This window comes from Pleurodeles waltl, chromosome 7 (assembly GCF_031143425.1).
Source record: "Pleurodeles waltl isolate 20211129_DDA chromosome 7, aPleWal1.hap1.20221129, whole genome shotgun sequence".
NCBI classification, from domain to species: domain Eukaryota; kingdom Metazoa; phylum Chordata; class Amphibia; order Caudata; family Salamandridae; genus Pleurodeles; species Pleurodeles waltl.
In genome coordinates, this window is record NC_090446.1 from 973392677 (window position 1) to 973413958 (window position 21282).

Sequence of the window (21282 nt, forward strand, 5' to 3'; positions counted from 1 at the left end):
TGCATCCAAGGTTTTATGATTTGCAAACTTCTGTTTTTTAGGTGCATCGACTCTGCATTATATCTATCCTGAGAGACGTTGTGTCTTTTCGGTTTCTAGGAAGTGCCAGTGCGAGCGGTACCTGATTTTTAGTAATTGGCCTAGACATGTCTGCGCGTTTCTGTGCAGAAATTGTGTTTTCCTCGAAGGCTGTCAAAGCTGCAACTTGAATATGATTTTTTTTTCTGGTCCTCGAGTACCGATTCCGTGGAAGAGATGTCTTATTAAAAATAAATGATATATATTATCGGTCTGCTCAAGAAAGAGCTTCCTTCCTTAAGCGGGATCTTTAAGAATGTCAGCCCGCATGCGCAGGAGCCAGCACGTGGCGAAGCAAGGGGAGCGATCGTGTTAATCAAGTTTGGTGCAAAGAAAGAGGCAGATTTACTAAGGACTTGCATTGTCCCTGAGTGACGCAAGCCTTCGCAAGGCCCTAACTGTGATTTACTAATCCACGCAATAGATCGATTTTAGCGTCACGACGGCGGTATTATTTTTGTTTGCATTGACAATGTTATCATTGCTGTGCGACACATTGTAAATATGAGATTAAGGTACATTTGTCAGGTTGTGCAATGCAGCTCGTTTTCGTAAAGCGTTGCATTGTGCAAACCTTTATAAATTTGCCCCGATGTTAATGGACAGAACCCTTTCCAGGCTATGTCCCCAACAAAGTGATGGATCTCCAATATTTTAAATTAACTCAAGGGAACACAATAGAAAGTTTAAACTAATGATCATTGTGAAATCATAGCTCAAAAGCAAAGGATACCAGTGTATGCCCAAGAGGGCTCGGCCATGCCCGTTTTTAGGATACCCTTTTAATATAATTTTATAATCATTGAATGCAAATCCATTCGTTACCAATGTCAGTTGTTATGTAGGATCCAGCTCTCCTGGGCCTGTGCTGGGCACCCCATGAGTTTAATATCAACTTGAGAAAGAATTTTATTGTTTTTCATTATATGTGGTATAACTGGGCAAAACAAATTACTTTTGAATGTGACTGCTGTTCGGTAAGCAATAGACATGTTAGTGTGATGCTGCATTGCTAGCGAGATTACTGCTTAAAAATTAATGTATTATGTGTGGTATGTGCATTTGTACATCACTTTACTATTGTTTGTATGGTCCCCTAGCACTTTCAGAATCTGAGTGCCCACTGAATGGCCCTAAGATTTCTCATGCTGAACTCTTTCAGAGTTGGGGTTCTTTACGATTCCTCCTCCGTTGCACCCACCCCTTCACCTAGCTCTCTCCACTTTTCTCCAGACATCCAGTCTTTTCCTCCTTTACTAGAAACCTTCAGGCTCTCTACAACCCTTTAATGCATATTTAGTCATTTATCAACACCAAAGCCAGGTTCTAAATATAAGAAAAATTCAGCCATCTCTCCCATTTGACCACACCAAGAACCTAATTTATGCCAAAGTGGTGCAGTATGGTGCTGCGCCACTTTTGAAATGCAGGGATGCACCGTATTTACAGGAATACACCGTAGTCCTGTGTTTCCCCCTGCGCCGGTGCTGAATTGACCTGCCTGCGCCAACGCAGGCATCTTTGCACCATAGTGCATGGTTGTCTGCACTGAGGGGATAGATTGTTTATGTGCAGGAAGGTGTCCTTTCCTGCTCGTAAACAAACTATAATGGCGATTTGGCACTTCTATGTGTGCTGCAAAATGCAGCACACATAGAAGTACCAAAGCATCATTTTGGAATGATTGTTTATGTGCAGGAAGGAACACCTTCCTGCACCTCAACAATCATCTATGGCATTTGGCTTCTTCTATGTGTGCTGCAGAATGCAGCACACATAGAAAAAGCAAAAAAACAGGAGTAATAAAAGCATTCCTCCTCGTTTATTGCACACCTTTCAGATGCAGAAAACTACATCGGAGGGGCCCAAGTTTACAAGGAGGCGTAACTCCACAAAAAGTGGCTTTACACCTCTTTGTAAATATAGAGCAATGGTTAGCGCCACCAGAGCGTCACAAAAAGTGGCGGTCCGGTGGCGCTACAGGCTTCTAAATCTGCCCCCAGAATTAAATGAATTCCTCAAAATTCCTTAACTTTGCCACCAACACCCTAGTTTACACGTCCACCACTCCCTTTTATCGTAAAGCTAGTGGGCACTGAGCTGAAAACACGGCAGTCCAAGTATTGCTGCCAAATGTATATAAAAAAGTTCCTGTACCTCATCAAACTACCTTGCCATGAAACTGACGAGGTAAACACGTCTGAGGAATCTGCAATCCATCAACCACAACCAGCTGGCCACACCCAAACCACCCAATGCACCATCAGTATTCCGATCTCTTCACCTTCTTAGCCATCATCAGTGGAACTCACTGTGTCCTGGCCTCCTGGGGTCTGTACATGCTATCTCATGAGAGGAAAACCTATTGCTATGTACCATTGCCAAATTGTTGCTTTCTTGCTGTTGTTTCACTGCCTCCCAATAACACAGCTTCGTTATTCAGAAACCCAGTCACTTATGTTGTGTATACCTACATACCATTCTTTACCCATATATAAGATTTCTCTGGTAGAAATGCAATGTTGCATGCTACTGAAAAGAAATAACTGCATTAATAAATATTTATCCTAAAGGAGCATTCACCTGCTTGTTGATGGAAGTGACTGCATCTCCACAGCATTAGAATGACCCTCACTATTTATACTGTTACTCTGTATCCTGCTTGACCTCTCTGCAGCCTCCAACACTGTCTCACATAATACCCTCATCAGAAGACTCCACGTGACTGGCCTACAAAAGTTTGCTTCCAAATGGATCTATTCCTTCCTCAAGGGAAGAACTAAAAGAGTCAGGCTGCCACTCTTTCACATCAGAGACCAAGAAAATGATATGCAGAGTCCGACAGGGATCATCCCTCAGCCACACCTTTTTCAACATATACATGACACCGCTCACATTGATCTGATCACAATACGTCACCATCATCTCCTAGCCCGATGACACCCATCTCATCCTCTCCCTGATGGACAAGACTACCACCACCAGAACCAACTTCACCAAATTCACCAGCTGCTTGACCATGGCAGCAGACTGGATGCAAACCAACTGCCAGCGGCTAACTCTGACTAGACGGAAGTACTGGCCTTTGGCAGCAGACCTCTCCATGGGACTCCACCTGGTGGCCTCTGGAGCTAGGACCAACACCCATACCCACATACCATGCACAAAATCAAATCTAGGGATCATCCTAGATGACAAGGTCAACATAACATCTCAAGTCAACACAATGTAAACCTCCTGCTTCAACATCCTATGCATGATGCGAAAGATCTTCAAATGGCTGCCTCAGAACACCAGATGGACGTCACACAAACACTCATCACCAGGAGGCTGGGTTTCTGCAATACTCTTGGGCTCATATTTATACTATTTTTAGCGCCGCATTTGTGTGGTTTTTTGATGCAAAATCGGCGCAAACTTACAAAATTCAATTGGTTTTTGTAAGTTTGCGCCGATTTTGCGTCACAAAACGACGCAAATGCGGCGCTAAAAAGTATAAATATGGGCCTTAATGTTGGAACCTTCAAACAACTCCTACACAGACTCTAGACCATCCAGAACACTGCTGACTCATATCTGACCTCCCACGTTACACAACATCCACATCACTGCACCCCAGGAATCTTCAATGGGCCCCCATTCACAAGACAGCCAATTCAAACTTCTCACACACACACATACAAAGCTCTATACAACAAAATACCAGAAAACCCAAGCAGCTGCATACACTTTCACTAACCCACCAGACACCTATGCGCTAACTCACTATCACTCGCAAACATTCTGCACATCTGCAAAAGCAAAACTGGAGGTCAACCATTCTACATCTCACCCAAGACATGGAACAACCTCCCTCAACACATCAGAGCCTTCTCCTCACTTCTTGAGTTCCACAAAAAGCTAAAGACCCAGCTCTTCACAAAAGCATCTGGGGGACCCCACACCTGCCCAAGCACCTGGGTACCCTCGTGGGTGATTAGTGTTCCATACGAATCAATATAACATAACATTCTTGCTACTTGGGTGATGCCTATATAGACCTGTGCACATTACATTTGGTGCAGAACGTTGCTGATGCAGAGCCTCCAGCTCCACCTATTGGCGCACAGGGGTACTGCTAAAACATTTTCGGATCCAGTGTGACACCAGAGAAGTATTCAAAATGTGAGGAATCTGCAGTTACATAGAGTCCCTACCAGAAACAGCATTACCAAAGGTGAGTGACTTGTTGTTCAGCCCTTTTAAAGGACTGTCAAAAATAGAATTCCAGTCACTAGTGTAGTGCCTAAACTGAGGACGCTTCACAATTGGGTCGGTCTTTTTGTGGCACTAGCATTCTTGTGACAACTGTGCCATGTGCATGTTGAAGCAAAGACAGCAGGACATAGGGTTGGAAGCCCATGATTAATTTATCTATGCTATGTGTAAAGATGTCTGCCACGACATTTATCTATCATAATCATGACAGTTTGATTGTTTCACTCCATCCAACACCTACTTTGCCTCTCCATAGTTTGTATTGTGAACTCCAGAACTCCGGCCATCTTACCTCACCTGTCATAGTATTTTAACTTGCCTCGCTGTTTCCTCTTGGAAGCTGGCACAGGGGCACATTCCACCTCACCTTTACTTCTCTTCAGTTTCCACTCCCTTGTCATGCCTCTTATTATCAATGAACCATTTTATCATCCTTTTTTGTAGCTTTTTTAGATGGTGAGGGTAAATCTCACCAACATGTCACCCCTTCTCCTAAGTTAAATTACTCTCACTTTTCACTTACTCCTCACTCACTTGCCGTGGCTGTCCGTGCTCTTTGTGGGCTGGTCCCTCTGACTTCTTATGTGCAACACTGGAAAGTGAAGAAATACTTCCACACACCTTGCCACATTTCTAGGCTCTTTATTGCATAATACCTTTTTGTGGGTAATAACTGCTTTCACATTGGGAGTGAAGAAAGTAAATCACAGTTTGAGTCAGATGCGCTGATGGGAGTCTTCTGGTCATGATGGAGAAACAGTAGTAAGACACACAAAAGGAGTCATGAGTTTGGGGTGCACTATGTATGCACAGACTTGTACAGGGTTCCTCCACGTCTCTGTGGGTATCACCCAACAAGTGAGCTAATCTGTGACCGATCATGGGCCTAGTTGTTACGTTGTGGAAGAGGACAATCAGGAGACCAGTGTATGTAGCAGAATTTTCACGTAGGAGTACTATCACTCTTACCCAGGACCCAGGGATAACATGGGCCTATCTAATTTTTAAATGATGCACCCAGAGATTAGGACACTGCCACTGGGACTGGCACAAGACGCAAGTAGGGGGACTTGCGTTTTGGAAAAGAAGACTTGATTTGGGCATTAGTTCCGTGGTGTAAGCGTTAACATTTTCTATCCAGGACCGACAGGATATAGTAGGTGGTTTACAGAGGTAGAGGTGGTGGTGTTGGGGGGGGGATTGTCTGCATGTGATGGATTTACAGAGTTCATGTTTGTTTCTGGTGTGAGGTGATGCAAGAGCACTCCAGCAGGGAGTCTAATGGCGCTGTGATGGTGACTGGGGAGCAATACCTCAGGTGTAGGGTACAGGGAAGAAAATGGTCAGGTTAAGTTGAGAAGCTGCCATCAAAAGATGAAAAGGCCATGACTAACAGGGACTTAATGTCATGTAGAACTCTGTGAGATATAGGCGGATTATAAATAGGGAAGGTCTATAGAAGTGTGACCTAAATAATGGTCTGTCTATATAAAACATATACTCTTAAGAATGTAGAGAACACACTTGTTTTTTGCGATGTTATTTGGTCAGTACATTAGAGACGAAATAAGACTAAGCAAGTAAGGCCAAACTATCCCTCTGTGAAACGGTGTAAGGTTTGGAAGCACAAGTGGCTTGAAGTGTTTTGGAAGTGATGGTGTAACTTTGGAAGGCTGTTGTTTATAAAAGAAGCATGACTTCACAGTAAGTCAGTGTCTCAGATGGTTTATGGTTAGGGCATGGAAAAAACAACTTTGTATTCCACCTCGCTGCACGCCTTCTCACGGGTCAGAAGAGTTGAAGGTGGCTAGTAATGAGGTGGGATTTAATGGACATGTGGAGTATGAGAAAGATTCCCACAGCTGGTTTCTGGCAACACCAATCGATGCCAGATAAGAATTACAGATTTCACCTTTCACCCTTGCTCAAGTAGATGTCATTCACAGGGCAGGTGGTTGAGCGGATGCTAGTACCCAAGGACCACTGGCAAAACCATAGCCAATTGCTCCTTTACTGGGATCGTCTAAAGAGACGACTGTATTAGCAGATGCCAGTAAAGCTCTCAGTGAATTGATCCTTGGATCCTAAGGGTAGTCAGAACTACAGGAGCCACAGCAAAGGCATTGATAATCTTCAATTGTGATCTCCTTTCTGCTGATGTTTCCACTCGTGCCATCCTCTCAATCCTTTCCTGATTCTGTACCCTCCAACCCCCCCCCCCCCACCCCCCATAGATCGGCTCCTCCATTTTTCGAGTGCTTTCTCTATCCTTGACTTTTCCACTTGCCTCTTTCACACAATTTGTAAACCAGGCCTTGGTTTACACCTGCCTTCTCTGCCTGCAACATTCTCCGAACTGCAGAGCACAGCTTGAAAAAAGTCTCGTCTCCATGGTGATCTTGCATCCCTTTCCCTTTTCTACTCCTCCCGTGACTCTGCTCTTCTGCATGGTAAACAGCTGTACTTTCAAAACCCTCTCGCTTTCCCCTACCCTCACCACCTCTTCTCGCTTTTTAATCAACGTCTCTCTCATTGCTGCGTGAACCAGCTTCTCTGACCGTGTTGGCTTCTGATTTCGCTTCTTTCTTCATATTTAAAATTGTCACTCGTCGCTCCTCCTCTCTCTCCTCAGGCTTTCCTCTGTTTTAACGCCTGCTCTTCAGCCTCCCATGCTGACGTATTCTATGCAAAGCTAATCTCACGGCCGCACCTCTAACCCGCTTCTCTCACCTTTTCTCTATATTGCATCTTCTTCGTGCATTCCCCATTCTTTTGTTAGCCTTTCTTTTTCTACTGGTATTGTTCCTTGTTCATGATACACTCCACACAATTCTTAAATAAATTCTCCCGGCCCATAATCTTCCTCAAAGCACCCCCTCATCGTTCTTCATCCATTTCTTTCCAGGTTTCCTCGGCATTCTGCCTAGACCCTTCTCCTGTCAAGATTTATATCTCTTTTCTTTCATTACTGTCATCCTGAATTCGTGCTACTCATTCACCCAAAACGGCTCTGCGTTCAGTCTCCAATCTCTGCTGAGCAGAACAATCTCAATCAATCAGTGTTTATTAAGCGCAACTACTCACCTGCAAGGGTCTCAAGGCGCTGAGGGGGGGCGTGTAGCGTTCAACAGTGAGGTAGTTCTCCAAAAACCCATGTCTTCAGCTCCTTTGTGAAGTTGAGGAGGGGGGTGGTCTGTCTGATGTGGAGCGGAAGGGCGTTCCAGGCAGTGGCTGCAAGATGGGAGAAAGAGCGTCCCCCTGTTCTTGTTTTCCTGATGCAGGGTTCTTCGGCGAGAGAGAGCTGGGCTGAGCGTAGGGTCCTGTGGGGTACGTGGAAGTTGTTGCCTGTTCAGGTAGGCTGGTCCGGTGTCGTGGAGGGCTTTGTGTGTGTGGGTGAGGATCTTGAAGGTGATTCCTTTCTCTATGGGAAGCCAGTGTAGTGTGCGCAGGTGTTGAGAGATGTGGCAGTGTCGAGGCAGGTCAAGGACTAGTCTGGTGGTGGCGTTCTGGATGTTCTGTAGTTTGCAGATGAGTTTCTTGTTGATCCCGGTGTACAGTGCGTTTCCGTAGTCGAGTCTGCTGGTAATGAGGGCGTGTGACAGTCCTTCTGTGTTTGAGGGGGATCTATTTGAAGGTCTTGCGTAGGAGGCGGAGGGTGCGGCAGCAGGTGGAAGTGACCGAGTTGATTTGGTGGTCCATGTTGAGTTTGGAGTCCAGGATGATTACTGATGTTGCAGGCTTGGTTCGTGGGGGTGGGCAGGTTTCCGAGGGTGGGTGGCCACCAGGAGTCGTTCCACGTGTCAGGTTGATGGCCCATGATGAGTACTTCTGTCTTGTTCGTGTTGAGTTGAAGGCAGCTGTTTTTCATCCAGCTGGCGACTGATCCCATGCCTTCACGGAAGTTGTGTCTGGCTGTGTTGGGTTCGTTGGATAGGGAGAGGATGAGTTGGGTGTCTTCGATGTAGGAGACAATGTTGATTCCGTAGCTTCTGATGATGGTGGCCAGCTGTGCCATGTAGATGTTAAACATGGTGGGGCTAACGGAGGATCCCCGGGGAACTCCGCAGGTGGTAGGTGTGGGGCCGATTGAAGGGGGGCGAGTCTCACTCATTGTGTTCTGCTGGAGAGGAAGGATTGTATCCAGTCGAGGGCCTTGTCTCTGATGCCGGCTTCGGGAAGTCTGCGTATCAGGGAGTGGTGGGAGACCATGTCGAAGGCCGCCAAGAGGTCCAGCAGGATGAGTGCTGCCGTCTCTCCCTTGTCCAGCAGGGAGCGGATGTCGTCTGTTGCGGCCAGGAGGGCTGTTTCGGTGCTATGTTTTTTTCTGAATCCGGATTGGGAGGCGTTGAGGATGTTGTGGTCTTCAAAAAAAGTGCTGAGTTGGCTGTTGATGGCTTTCTCGATGAATTTAGATGGAAATGGGAGCAGGGAGATGGGCCTGAAGTTATTGAGGTCGGTGGGGTCTGCCGAGGGTTTTTTAAAGAGGGGGTTGATCTTGCCATGTTTCCAGTCATCGGGGAAGGAGGCAGCAGCTAGGGAGCAGTTGATGGTGAGGTGGAGCTTGGGGACAATGGTGTCAGCGGCTCTGTTGAAGAAGTGGTGGGGGCATGTCCGTGGGGGCCCCGGAGTGTATAGACATCATTATCTTCAGTGTATCTTCGGTGATGAGGGGGGTCCAGTTGCTGATCGTTGGTTTGTTGGTGTCGGGTTTTGGTGGAGGGGGTTCTGCACGTAGGTTGTCCTCATTTAAGCTGTCATAGATGGTCTTGATTTTGTGGTGGAAGTAAGTGTTGAGTCTGTCATAGAGGTACTGTGAGGGTGGGATGTCCGCTGTTGCACTGTTGGGTTGGGCGAACTCCTTGATGATGCTGAAGAGTTCGTTGCTGTTGTGTGCGTGTGAGGAGATTCTGTCTTGTATAGCTTTCCTTTTGGTGCTCCTGATGAGTTGGTGGTGTGCGGTAGTGGCGGCTCTGAAGTTGCTTTGGGCTTCTGTGGATTTGATCTTTCTCCAGATTTTATGGAGGCGTCGACAAGTGCGTCTGGATTTTTGGAGTTCTGCGGGGAACCAGCTGGCTTTCTTGGCATATGTGCTGTTTTTCTTTTTGAGGGGGGCTATGGTGGTGGCGCAGTCAGTGATCCATTTGTGAAAGGTGTGTGCTGCGGTGTTCGGGTCGTTGTTGTGTGTGATGAAGAACGTGGAGTTGGCAGGGGTGATGGTGAGCTGGTTATCAGTGATTCTTGCCCAGCTTCTATGGGATGGTTGGTGCTGGGGTCTGATGACAGTGGGTGTGCTGAGGGTGAAATGGAAGCATCAATGGTCTGTCCATGGAAGTTTGGAGGTGTGGCTGAAGGTAACGGAGGTTCCTGTTGTGAAGATGGGGTCAAGGGTGAGTGCGTTGGTTCCGTCACAATCTGTCGCAGCCCTATGTTGTGGAGGTTGTCTAGGAGGGATGCGGTGTTGGGGTCTTGTAGGTTGTGGAGGTGGAAGTTGAGGCCTCCCAGCAGGGTGTAGTTGGTGGCTGTGATGGCTTGTGCGGTGATGCAGTCAGTGATGGAGTCGGCGAAGGGTACGAGGGGTCCAGTTGTGCGGTAGATGAGGGTTCCCATGAGGGTGGATGTCTGGCTGGTCTGTAGTTTGAAATGGAGGTGTTCCATCAGGCTTGTGGAGTCTTCAGAGTGTATGCTCAGACAGATGTTAGACTTGTGGATGATGGCGATTCCCCTCCGGGCAGCTGGGGCAGTCTTTCTGGGTGATTTTGTATCTTTGGGGAATGGTGATGGCGATGTCCGGCCTGAGGTGGTGTTGGCCCAGGTCTCGGTGAGGAAAGCGACATACGGGATGGTGCTGTCAAGGAGGTCCCAGATTTCGGTAGCATGTTTATGGACGGAGTGGATGTTGAGGAGGATGCATTTCAGGGTCTTTGGTGTCAGTGTTGTTGCGGGTAGGTTGTGCCGGGTCCAAGGTCTTGGTGGTGGTGTAGGATTGGCGGCAGCTGAAAGGTCCGTAGGTGTCAGCTGGTGATGTATGCTTACAGTTGTTATGTCCTGAGTTGAGTGCGATGAGTGCTGCTGGTGTGTAGAGGAGGCGGGTGGCAGGTCCAGGGGTCCTGGCGCTGGTCGCAGTCAGGCCGCGGACTGGTGCAGATGGGCTTGCCTTTGGCGCTCCAGCAGCGCCCAGCTGCCATTAAGTAGGGAGGAGGGGGGGAGGGGACAGCTGGGAAGCGTGAGCGGGAAAACAGCGCGAAAAAGGGGGGCAGGGCCGCAGGGGTAGCAGTGACAGGGAGAGGGAAGAGAGAAAGGTAAGGTGTAAGCCTTACCTAGAGGTTGAGTCCGCACTGGTGGTATTGCCCTACCAGGATGGGGAGAGGCGGTCAAGAATGAAGCATGACACTATTAGTTTGTGAGACCACTTCTTCCATAAAAAGATATATCCCAGTTGCTGGATTAGTGCTACATTCTTTAGATAAACTGTATATGTGACAAATGGTCACGGCCATGTGAAGTAGATGAATACGTTATACCTTAAGTGCTATGCCACCACACCACGTTTGATTATTATCATGTCTCAGACCTGCCACTACAGTGTTTGTGTGTGCAGTTTTGAACTGCCAATTTGACCTGGCAAGTTTACCCATTTGCCAAGCCCAAACCTTGCCTTTTACTACATGTAGGGCACCCCTAAGGTAGGTCATAGGTAGTCCCATGGGCAGGGTGCAGTATATTTAGAAGGTAGGACATGTACTTATGTGTGTTTTACATGTCCTAACAGTGAAATACCGCCAAATTCGGTTATCGCTGTTGCAAGGCCTGTCTCTCATATGTTAACATGGGGACTGCCTTTAAATATCCTTAAAGTGTAGTTTCCCATTGAGAGCAGATAGAGATTTGGAGTTTGGGATCTGTGAAATCACAATTTAAAAATATACCTTTTGGTAAAGTAGTTTTTTAGATTGTCAGTTTGAAAATGCCACTTTTAGAAAGTGGGCATTTTCTTGCTTAAACCATTCTGTGCATCTGCCTGCTTGTGTATTCCACTTCTGGGTCAGACTGACAGTTGGGCTATTGTGAATTCCCTCTAGACAGTGACACAAAGGGAGATGGGATGTAGCATGCATATTCTGATGAGTCTCCTGGGCTAGAGTGGGGTGGGGAGCAGGAGCTAACACTTACACCTGAAAGGGCTGTGCCTGTCCTCACACAATGCAGTCTCCGACCCCCTGGAATGTGTCTGGGGCCAGGCCTGGGCAGGGCAGGATCTTGTGAACAACAGAGGCTTCCCTTTGAAGTTTGCCTACTTCAAAGGCCAGAACTGGTATAAGTAGTGGACCCAAAACCCCAGACCAGGAGAACACTTCTGGATCAAGAGGAACCTCTGCCAAGAAGAGCTGAAGAACCGGAGGAGGAGTACTGCCTCTTTGCTGTGTGTGCTTTGCTGGAATGGCCTGTGGTTGCTGCTTCAGCCTTAAAGAGGGCAAAGACTGGAAGTTGCTGTGTACCCTGCTTGTGAAGTTTCTCCACGGGATTGGAGTAGACCTTGCCTCTTGATGGAAGTCTAAGGGATATCAAAGGCTTCATCTGCCTACAGCACTGGGAACTGTGTGTTTTGTGCTGCAATAAAAGAAAAACCACTGCGACGCTGTCAACGACGCCACCACACGGAGCCGTGCCCCACATCGCACTGCAACACTGCTCTAACCAACACCACCACCTGATGCTGTCACCGAGCCGCTGCTTGCACCGTGACCTGTGGGCCCCGCACTCCGCATCGCCTTGCTCACACCGCAGCCTTGGCATCCCCTACGACGATGCTCCACACTGACACTGATGCCTGCACCGTGACCTGAGGACACCGCTCGTGAGGTACACAAGCACCGTCCCATCCCGCACCACAGCCCAGGTCCACCAACACCAGTGCCATTGACTCCAGTGTCATCAACAGACGCTCCTGTCTGCACTGCAACCCCCAGGTGCCGCATGGACCCCACCCCGTGTCGCACCACCACCTTGGGCCTACCAACGACAGCGCTTCAGCAACAATGATGCTGCCTGCACCGTGACCTGGAGACACCACATGTCGCACTGCCCCGCTTCACAGCACAGCACTGGTCTCACTGAAGCCGCAGAACGCTGTCACTGAGCCGCTGTCTGCACCGTTACCTGTGGGCACCGCACATCGCATCGTCCTGTGTTGCACTGCAGTCCCAATGCCATCCAAGCCAGTGCTCCTGACTTCGTCATCTGCCCAGAGTTTGATCTGCAACACGTGTGACTTTGAGGGCCCGACGACTCCCGAACCGACCTCTGGAATCGGCGCCTGCGACACCGCATTCCGGATCTCAATACAAGGATCACAGTGTCCTACCTTTCCAAGGTACTGTTTGTGGGTCTCCCTGACACCGAAGCTGGCCCGCGACTGGTTTGATCTGTTGGATTTGTTGTTCACGACGCAGTGATAGCCCCAGATGGAGCTAGAGACTTCAAGGAACAGTATTTGTAAGTAATTCTTGCAGCAAAATTCACGTCTTTATTACTGTATGTTGGATTTTTCCAGTTTTGGTCTTGTTTTACATAGATAAATATTGCCTATGTTTCTGAAACTGGTGTGTTGTTTTTTTGTGGTGTTTTCATTGTATTACTGTGTGTTATGTGCAAATGCTTTACACATTGCTTCTGAGATAAGCCTGACTGCTTGTGCCAAGCTACCAAGGGATGAGCAGGGGTTATCTGAGCTGGGTATCTCCCTTATCCTGACTAGAGTGAGGGTCCCTACTTGGACAGGGTGCAAACCGACTGACAACTAAAAACCCCATTTCTAACAGATGTACATTGATGTACAGTGATGAAGATCCCAACAGCGAAAGTACAGGTGGAGGACTTGCGGGTGGAGTTACCACTTGTAGACTTGTTGTTGCATCCTGCTAAACAGGCCTGCAAGATCATTATCAGTTTTTATGGTAAAGCCCAAACTGTGGAGGAGAGATATAGGGGCTTGGGTATGAGAAATACACTGTTTGCTTGCATTCTTGATCAGCCAATCATTCAAGTAGGTTAATACATGAATTCTGCTCCTTCTGAGATGGGCAGCTACCACAGTAAGGCATTTTGTGAATACCATAGGGGCAGTGGTGACACCAAATGGCAACCCTTTAAACTGATAATGTTGACCACTTACAACAAAGCGTTGGTGGATAGGTAAACGGGGTGGATGTGTATGTGGAAGTAGGCAGCCTTGAGATCAAGTGCATTCATCGTCACCTTGCTGCAGCAGAGGTATGACATCGTGCAGTGACCATGTGGAAATGTTCTGTGAAGATGTACTTACTGAGAGGTCAGAAGTCGAGCCTGGGGCTTCAAGACGCGCATCCCTTTAAGGATTAAGCAGAACTGAAGGGTACGTTGGGTCTTTGAAAATATTTGGACCATGAAGTCATCTGCTTACTGGACAACATGCATATTGACTTTATATTAGGCTGCCCTGTATATGACCTTGTGGTACGTAGTAGTTTCATCAGGGGAGCTGGGGTGGGGGGATAATGTTTGGCAGGATACAAATTGAGGTCTGTGTCACCCACAGGTTTGACATCCTAGTCCTCCCACGGGCAACCCCTTGGCTTGGGGTCATAGGGTTCAGCGGATACAGTGGGCTGAGAATGGAATGGTGATCCCACCGGTGAAGATGGAGGAAGTGGGGCATGAGTTAGTGGAGCAAGTGATGGTGGAGGAGGAGGAGAAATGGGGAGAGGAGGAGAAAGAGGACAAGGTCGTGCAGGGAGGGGGTATCTTGTGCTTTAGGGGTGGAGGAGGTTCCAAATGTTAATTTTCTCTTCCTTGGAAGAGACTCCTGTGCCTTTGGCAACAGCTTGGTGGAGAGTCTGCCCATCTGCAGATGGATACAGGGATGCTTTTAGCGAGCATCTAACTCCTCCTAAAGGTGTTGGAGAGTTGGCTGCTCTGAAGCTTGTCGTCAATTGAGTTTTCTGTGCCGAATGAGCCCTTGGAGTTGATGGTGCCTTTAGCGTGGAGGTCTTGATATGCTGGGACATGCCTAGAAGAGATGGCCACAACCTTATAGGCTTCCTTTTGGTTCATTCATTTAAATATTAAACAAATGACACACACCTTCTAAATATGGATGAAAACATGGGTGCCACGGTTTATAATTTGCACATGTTTACTAGTGCTGAAGTCTTTAAAATTGTAAGGGAGAAAAACAAACACAGAACCCACCCATTAATTAGTGCCAGGATGCCTAAACGTCACATTGTGCTTTATAAACTCACAATCAATAAAGGGACTTTAACAACGAGTAAATTCAGGCAATAGTCCCTGGGTCCAATTTCAGCACCTGTCCCGGTGCTGAACAAACTGAGCATTAAAATTGTCCCTGGCTTGTCATTAGCCACTCAAAATAAGATGCTGACTCGAACCTATCTTTTCCAGATCCATATTTTACAGCATTTTTATATTTCTTCAGAATGCCTGAATAGTCACGGGTTTTAGAATAATTTAATTCAATATACTTGAGTCTCCCAACAACATCAACACTACCTCCAAATGATTCAGAATGCTGCCGCACAAGTCTGACAAAAATGGAGTAGGAAGGGTCACGTCATCCCCATCTGTGATGTTTGTCATAAAACACAAAGCCTTTCATTTAGTGCACAAGGCTTTATACGAGCACATCCATTTCTTCGCGAGAAACATTTAATTTTGTCTTCCAGGCCGCCATCTGTGGTCATCAAATACAATGATAATGAAGACTACATCGGCAAACATGTCTCACCTAGCCCAGGGTTACTTGTAGCTTCTCCATGCCCCTTAGTAACATGTCAAGTTTAAAAGCTCTTCATACCTTAGCTATGGTCGGCAAGAACATGTCCTTACTTCGAGATCTTCTGGTTCACTCCTCCTGTGGGATTTGGCCGCAGCTGCCTCAAGCCCTAAGCATCTCAAATATCTCTTGCTGATAGCAGAACAAATGAAGAGGCCAGCTGAATATTCCTAGATAATTGTTTGGTCAGCTCCATCACAATGCGTGCTGCTCGAACCATTAAAGAAGGCAAGCAAGCACGAGAAAGAAAACAGCAGAAAAAACACACAGGCAGGAGAGGGAAGCACTGCGGAAGGCAAACTGCTGAAATCGCTGATGGTAGACAGTATAACAAATGTGCAAAATCGTGGGGTCAGAGAGAGATACCACGAGGTCGTAGCAAGATATGAAAAACTGAATTAAAAAATGAAAATAATTTAAAATAAAATAAATACAAATAACTGGTGGCAGGCTGCACATGGCTTTCCTGAACAGGGTTGGGTAGTTTCTGTTAGGAGTAAACGACATCGAGGTCTTGATGGTACATACTGAGATATCAAAATTCCACAGACATACAGGAGAGCCATACGGAGTTAACAAAATGGCACCTGGAACTACTACATGGCACTGGGAGATTACACAAAGGACTATCAAAAAACCACCACGGTACGAGGGCTTTATCGGCAGACATGCAATGATGTCACAAGGAGGCAAAAAGGCAGAATGAGATGGCACAGGGAGATGCTAAGTAAGGAATAGGTAGATTCTGAAATAGTGTAGTGAATACACAAGGTAATATGGAGATATAACACATATCTAGAGATGCTTCATGCCTATCATGGCATACATATGGGAACTGGGCAAACCCATGCCAAGATCATAGTGCGATACCACACGGATAAAAGGAAAAATTACATGGGTATATTGAGACAGCACAAAGGCATCAGAAAAATGTGTGAAGAAAAATGAGACACACGCCGGGCATAGGGAGAAACTACAAAGCTAGTGCAAGACGATATGGAGATTGTACAAAGGCGTGTATAGATATCCCACAGAAAACCTCAAAAGATTAGTGGGGCTGAAACCTGGCCTAGGCATGGGGACAAACTCAAAGTTAAAGAGGCGTACTAAGAGTGGTAACAACGTTACATTGGGTGAAAGCACATGGTACACTAAAACACTCAAGGGGCACTGGAAAACAGAGGGGAGGATAGAGGTAGGTACCAGAAGAGCAGAGCAATGGCCTTTTGACCTACAGAAACACAGGAAATCATATGGAAACAGCACAAATGGAAAAGTGTTGAGTGTAGGGAGACAGAACACTGATAGAGAGGGAGGACACCAGAGTTCTAGAAGAGAGGGAGAGAGAGAGAGAGAGAGAACGAACAAGAACCGAATGTGCCAACGGAGCTGTATGGAGAATGCATAAGTCACTTCTTAGTAAACGATTATTTCAGTATCTCCTCTTTAATTGCAATTATCCAGAGCTTAATTTAATACCATCTCAAATAAAATAAAAAAAACAACAGCAACATCAAAAGGAATTAAAAAAGAAAACTTCAATGCCTCAAACTCTTTGCATCTCTTTGGCAATAATAACTTATATCGTCTCTTTTTATTAATTTAGTTGATATAGTAGTACTTTTTAATTTTTACAAAAATAGTACAGATAGCAGTGAAACTGCTTTGCTACACTAGTAAGACGAGTTTAACTTGCAAAAGGTAGAACATCTACTAATTATGAAAGATCTTCGTTTTCTCTATGCACTACGATGCTTGGCAATCTCTAGGAGTGGATGAGGCCACAGAGGAGAACGGTGTGTCCTCGAGAAGAGGACTTTCAGGCTACCCATCCATTACAGGATCTGGAACTGAACTGGAATTCAGACCCTTCATCCGAAGCACCCTTACCCCAGATCCTGGTTTGAGGTTTCTCATTCTCCTTGGGCACAATCTCCAGTTCTTCACAAGACTATGGCGCAATCCCGAATGTTAGTCTTATGAAACAACCATGATGTCCAGTTTTAGTGTCACTGGTAGTTGTGTATAGCTGGACTATATTGATCTTGAACGATACTAAACCAAACATGGAAGAACAAATTCTCACCCCCGCTCTATTACCTAATGGCGGATGCGTGTAGGCCAGTGTTACCTGAAGAAACTGCTGAGGGATGGTTCTTGCTGTTCTAATGTCACAATACTTTTCAAACCGGAGAAGATGTGGTGAAAGAGAACAGAGGGGCTGTTAAGGGCGGCTACTCAAGATGTTCCCTTTCTCCTGAATGCATTCCACATGTACCTCTCCAGTCAATTCTCACGAGGGCCAGCTGGGACTCAAGAGTTGATGCCTTCAGTACTGCGAAGTTAAGCATCCATGCAGACATAGCGTGAAAAGCTCAAATATCCTTCTCAATAGAAGCAATGGTTGCCAAGAAATGTTCCAATGAAAGTACAGACATCATTGTCTAAAAAATATGCACAAAGAATTGATGGTTAGGCTCGAAAGGCGGGGATATGCGCTATACATAGTTGCAGACTCCTTTTTGAAATAGTGATGCAAGTCATCCATCGTCTTTGGGACGAAGCTGCCCAATACCAGCTGCGCACTGTCTCTTTATATTGTATATACACACACACAGAAACAGGCGGTACATGAGAGGTCTGTCCAAGTTCCTGCATACTAGAATACCATTGACTTAAATTAGTCGGTAACCCTGCCCTTTCCTTTTCCTTGTGCAATCTATTTCCCTAGTAGGCATTAGAGCATGTCTTATATATAGTGTTTATGCCATTTTTCTCTGGCAGAGTGCAAATAAAAAACTCCAAGGAGAGTACAGCGTTAGGGTAAAATGTTTTTTAAAAATAAAATTAAAAAAAACATCAGTAGGTGACAACCAAAAAGGGTAGCAAATGGCACAAGGTAAGAAAATAAAATCCCATTATATAAAGTGTGCAGCCGACTGAGGAAAAAGTGCCGCGCTGCAATCAGGGAGCATTCAACTAACCTACCAGTGCTTGCCACCCTGTCCAGAAAGTGCAGGCGTGCAAAGCTTGTGAGGATACTCCAGGAATCAAGGAGTAGTACAGAAACCAAGAGGTGGCAGAGCACATACTCTGCGAAGGGAGAGGATGAGGGGCCAAAGGCCATAAGAAGCATGTGATGCTTGGCGCGGTGAGCCGTCTCTAAGTCCAGTGCTGTCTCGGTGTATTTGCATGCATACACACCCATTGTAAGTGTGGGCATGCATTCAGGCACCCGCACATACCAACCACCGCACATGATGGGTGGACTGGGGAAATGCCTCTTTGATAGCAGCAAAAACAAATGCCCCTTTCATAAAACCTGCCTTAAAAATAGATATGTATTTCCTATATTTTTGTGGCATGATGCCAGGGGTGCAGCCAAGGACTTGAGGCACTGATGATACAGCTTTGTACAAATCTCAAATCCTCTTCTCGCCATCGGTGTATCCACCACTGCCATCTGCGTTCCTTGATCCAATTCATGGGGTCGAAGAACCCCCCGCTGTGCCGCCGACTGTTCACTCCCTCTCACCGTCCTCACTGCTGCCTGGGAATCAAAGGAAACAGAAAAAAGGACAATGTTCACTTTTGTTATACATGAATTACGTTCAGCAATATGGGCCCTAACCTCTGCCAAATAAAGAGAGGGAGAGAAGAAGAATGGTACTGATGTCGCCTGCGTATAGCGCAACCCAAGGGCACTGTGCCACCTGGAGCCCACTGGGCAGATTACAAGCCGTGCAGAACCGAATTACCGTATTGAATTCAGCTCTGCTTGATTCCAAATTGGCAGATTTTTCCTCACCTGGTTTTCCCGGGTGTGGGAGTACCTTAACTGAGTGTCTCGGCCGATAATTCTACAGCCAAGCCGCATTCCACGTTCCTAACGGGGGGACATACAGTGCTCTCTCATGGTATAAAAAAAATAAAAAAAATAGCTCTCCCTTCCCTTCATTACTCCCCCCAGCCCCTCTCCCCCCCTCACACAGCCCCACGCGTACATTTAGCACCTGCTCAGTGCAGATGGTACACACATGCAGTAAAACACCACAGAATGGCACATTCCATGTGATTTAATGACTGAAAATTGGTCCCATGTGGTTATTCCCCATTCCATGTGGGTTTGCTCATTATTGCAATGTACTAGGTTGAAGTTATTGCAACAGTAACGGTAAAGTCACATGTGATTTTACTGTGGCCCTGTACTGTGCCACTCGTAATCAGAGCCCATGCAATCGTTCTCTAGATAACAGTCAAACTGGTGTAATGTAGCTTCATCATGGTGTATACCCAGAATGCCAAAGTCTGTTCATATGAAAATACCCAAGGCTGCGAACATAGTGCTTCGCTGGCATGTAGTCATTTAATCACTGAATCGAAGGTCAATGCGTGAAAGGGCTCAGACTTATGAAAACAAATGGTCAAGAGACGTGGAATAAAGTTAGGTAGATAGGTGGGCAATCCGAACTGTGCCTATGCTAAGTAAGGCAAAAATGGGGGTTGGGGTATGATATCTTGTGGAATTAAAATGGTCATGCACTGCCATTCCGTTTCACCGAGAGGTGATTGGCCAGTCAACCATCCTCTCCAATCAACTGTAATGCTTGTCTCTTGATTTTTCCAGTCAAACTCAATGTCCTTGGCAGGGAAACGAAAGGCTGTCCCTCTCTCCAATCCCCTCAAACTCAGTGCATTTCAGTGAGAGGTTCAAGGCCGGACTGGAAGCCAAAATCAGCTCTGGCAAAAATGTCCAATGCAGCCCCACATCACAAAAGGACCTGCCTAGAATAGGTCCATGAAGGCGTTAATGGATGGGCCATGGCAGCCCCTTCAGCTGTGAAAATAGCTCCCTCGCCAGCAGCGCACTGGGAAAGCGCCAGAGCAGTCAGGCCGACCCTGGTGAGGTAAGGCTCCTCTCCTTCTTTCATCCTTACCCAGTTCTGTACTCCAGGCACCCACAATTACAGTACCGCTGCCTACCACCGACCAGCGGTATCTGCATACATCTGGATATGAGAACCGATCTGATCAAACGTCACCGCTTTTACACGAGCACGCCTGACATCACAGCTGTGTGTACAACACCTACTCTGACATCACAACTAACAGCATTACTCAGTCAACTGCTAAACTGTACACAAGTGCCTCGTCTTGCGCTGTAAGCCCCACGCTCCGGAGAGGCCTTTCTTTTAATAAAATGGGTTGTTCACTGGTGGAACATTCGACAAGTCATCTTGAACAAGCCTGCTGGTTAGACATTCTGCAGGTCAAGTAAATGAAACTAATGAATACAATGCTTTTTAATGTATAACTTGAAACTAATGAATACAATGCTTTTTAATGTATAACTTGAAACTAATGAATACAATGCTTTTTAATGTATATTTTAGGCTAGATATCTACCTCCTATTAGGTGAGTTTAAAGTATTGTCACTGGACTTAAAGATATCACAATGGTATTAAACTTTGATGATACTATTGACAATATTCTTAATAGGCCAACCAGCCATTTTAATGGTGTAAATACACCTTAACATGAAGTAGGCAGAATATATTTAGACGAACAATGATGCCTTAGCCACAAGTACTTATTTTTTCATTTCACAAATTGTAAAAATAGTTTCAAAATAGTTTTGTTTAACAGTCCGGTCTTTGACCCGATGGTCATCCTGAAAACTGACAGAAAGGGGTTGAAACATGATGATGGCATCGTGGGATATTTCAACCTAAAATTATTTCTTAAACTTGTATACACAAAATATTAACGAGGCAAAAACAGTTGAGTTAGAAATTCGTGTTTAATACCATGGTTTTCCTCCTGTTAGAATGTCCAACATTAATTTCTTCTGAAAACTAATTGCACAACATTGGTTTCCGGTTCTATTTTAAAGGACACATTTAGTATCCAATATTATATATATAATATATATATCATGCTTTGTGAGTGTTTGCTTTGTGCCTTTCTCTTACATTAACAGTGGTATCATGAAGATTGTATTCACTCTGCATTTGATTTAATTTAGTTTCATCGCTTACCAATTGGGTTTTCTGTTCTTAGTGCAAATTCTAAATAAACCTTCCCCTTTTGAAATGGTTAAGTAGTGCAGAATTAA

The 21282-nt window shown here is 46.0% G+C and overlaps 1 protein-coding gene across 4 annotated transcripts in view; it reads right to left on the minus strand.

Moving 5' to 3' along the window:
- Positions 1 to 16584: 16584 nt before the first annotated feature.
- Positions 16585 to 21282, minus strand: part of AATK (apoptosis associated tyrosine kinase) — a 407310-nt gene continuing 402612 nt past the window's right edge. For all 4 annotated transcript variants that reach the window (XM_069199741.1, XM_069199742.1, XM_069199745.1 and 1 more), the window contains one exon: positions 16585 to 18716. In XM_069199741.1, the coding sequence (XP_069055842.1) occupies positions 18688 to 18716 (29 nt within the window). In that variant the 3' untranslated portion in view covers positions 16585 to 18687. The remainder of the gene's footprint in view (positions 18717 to 21282) is intronic.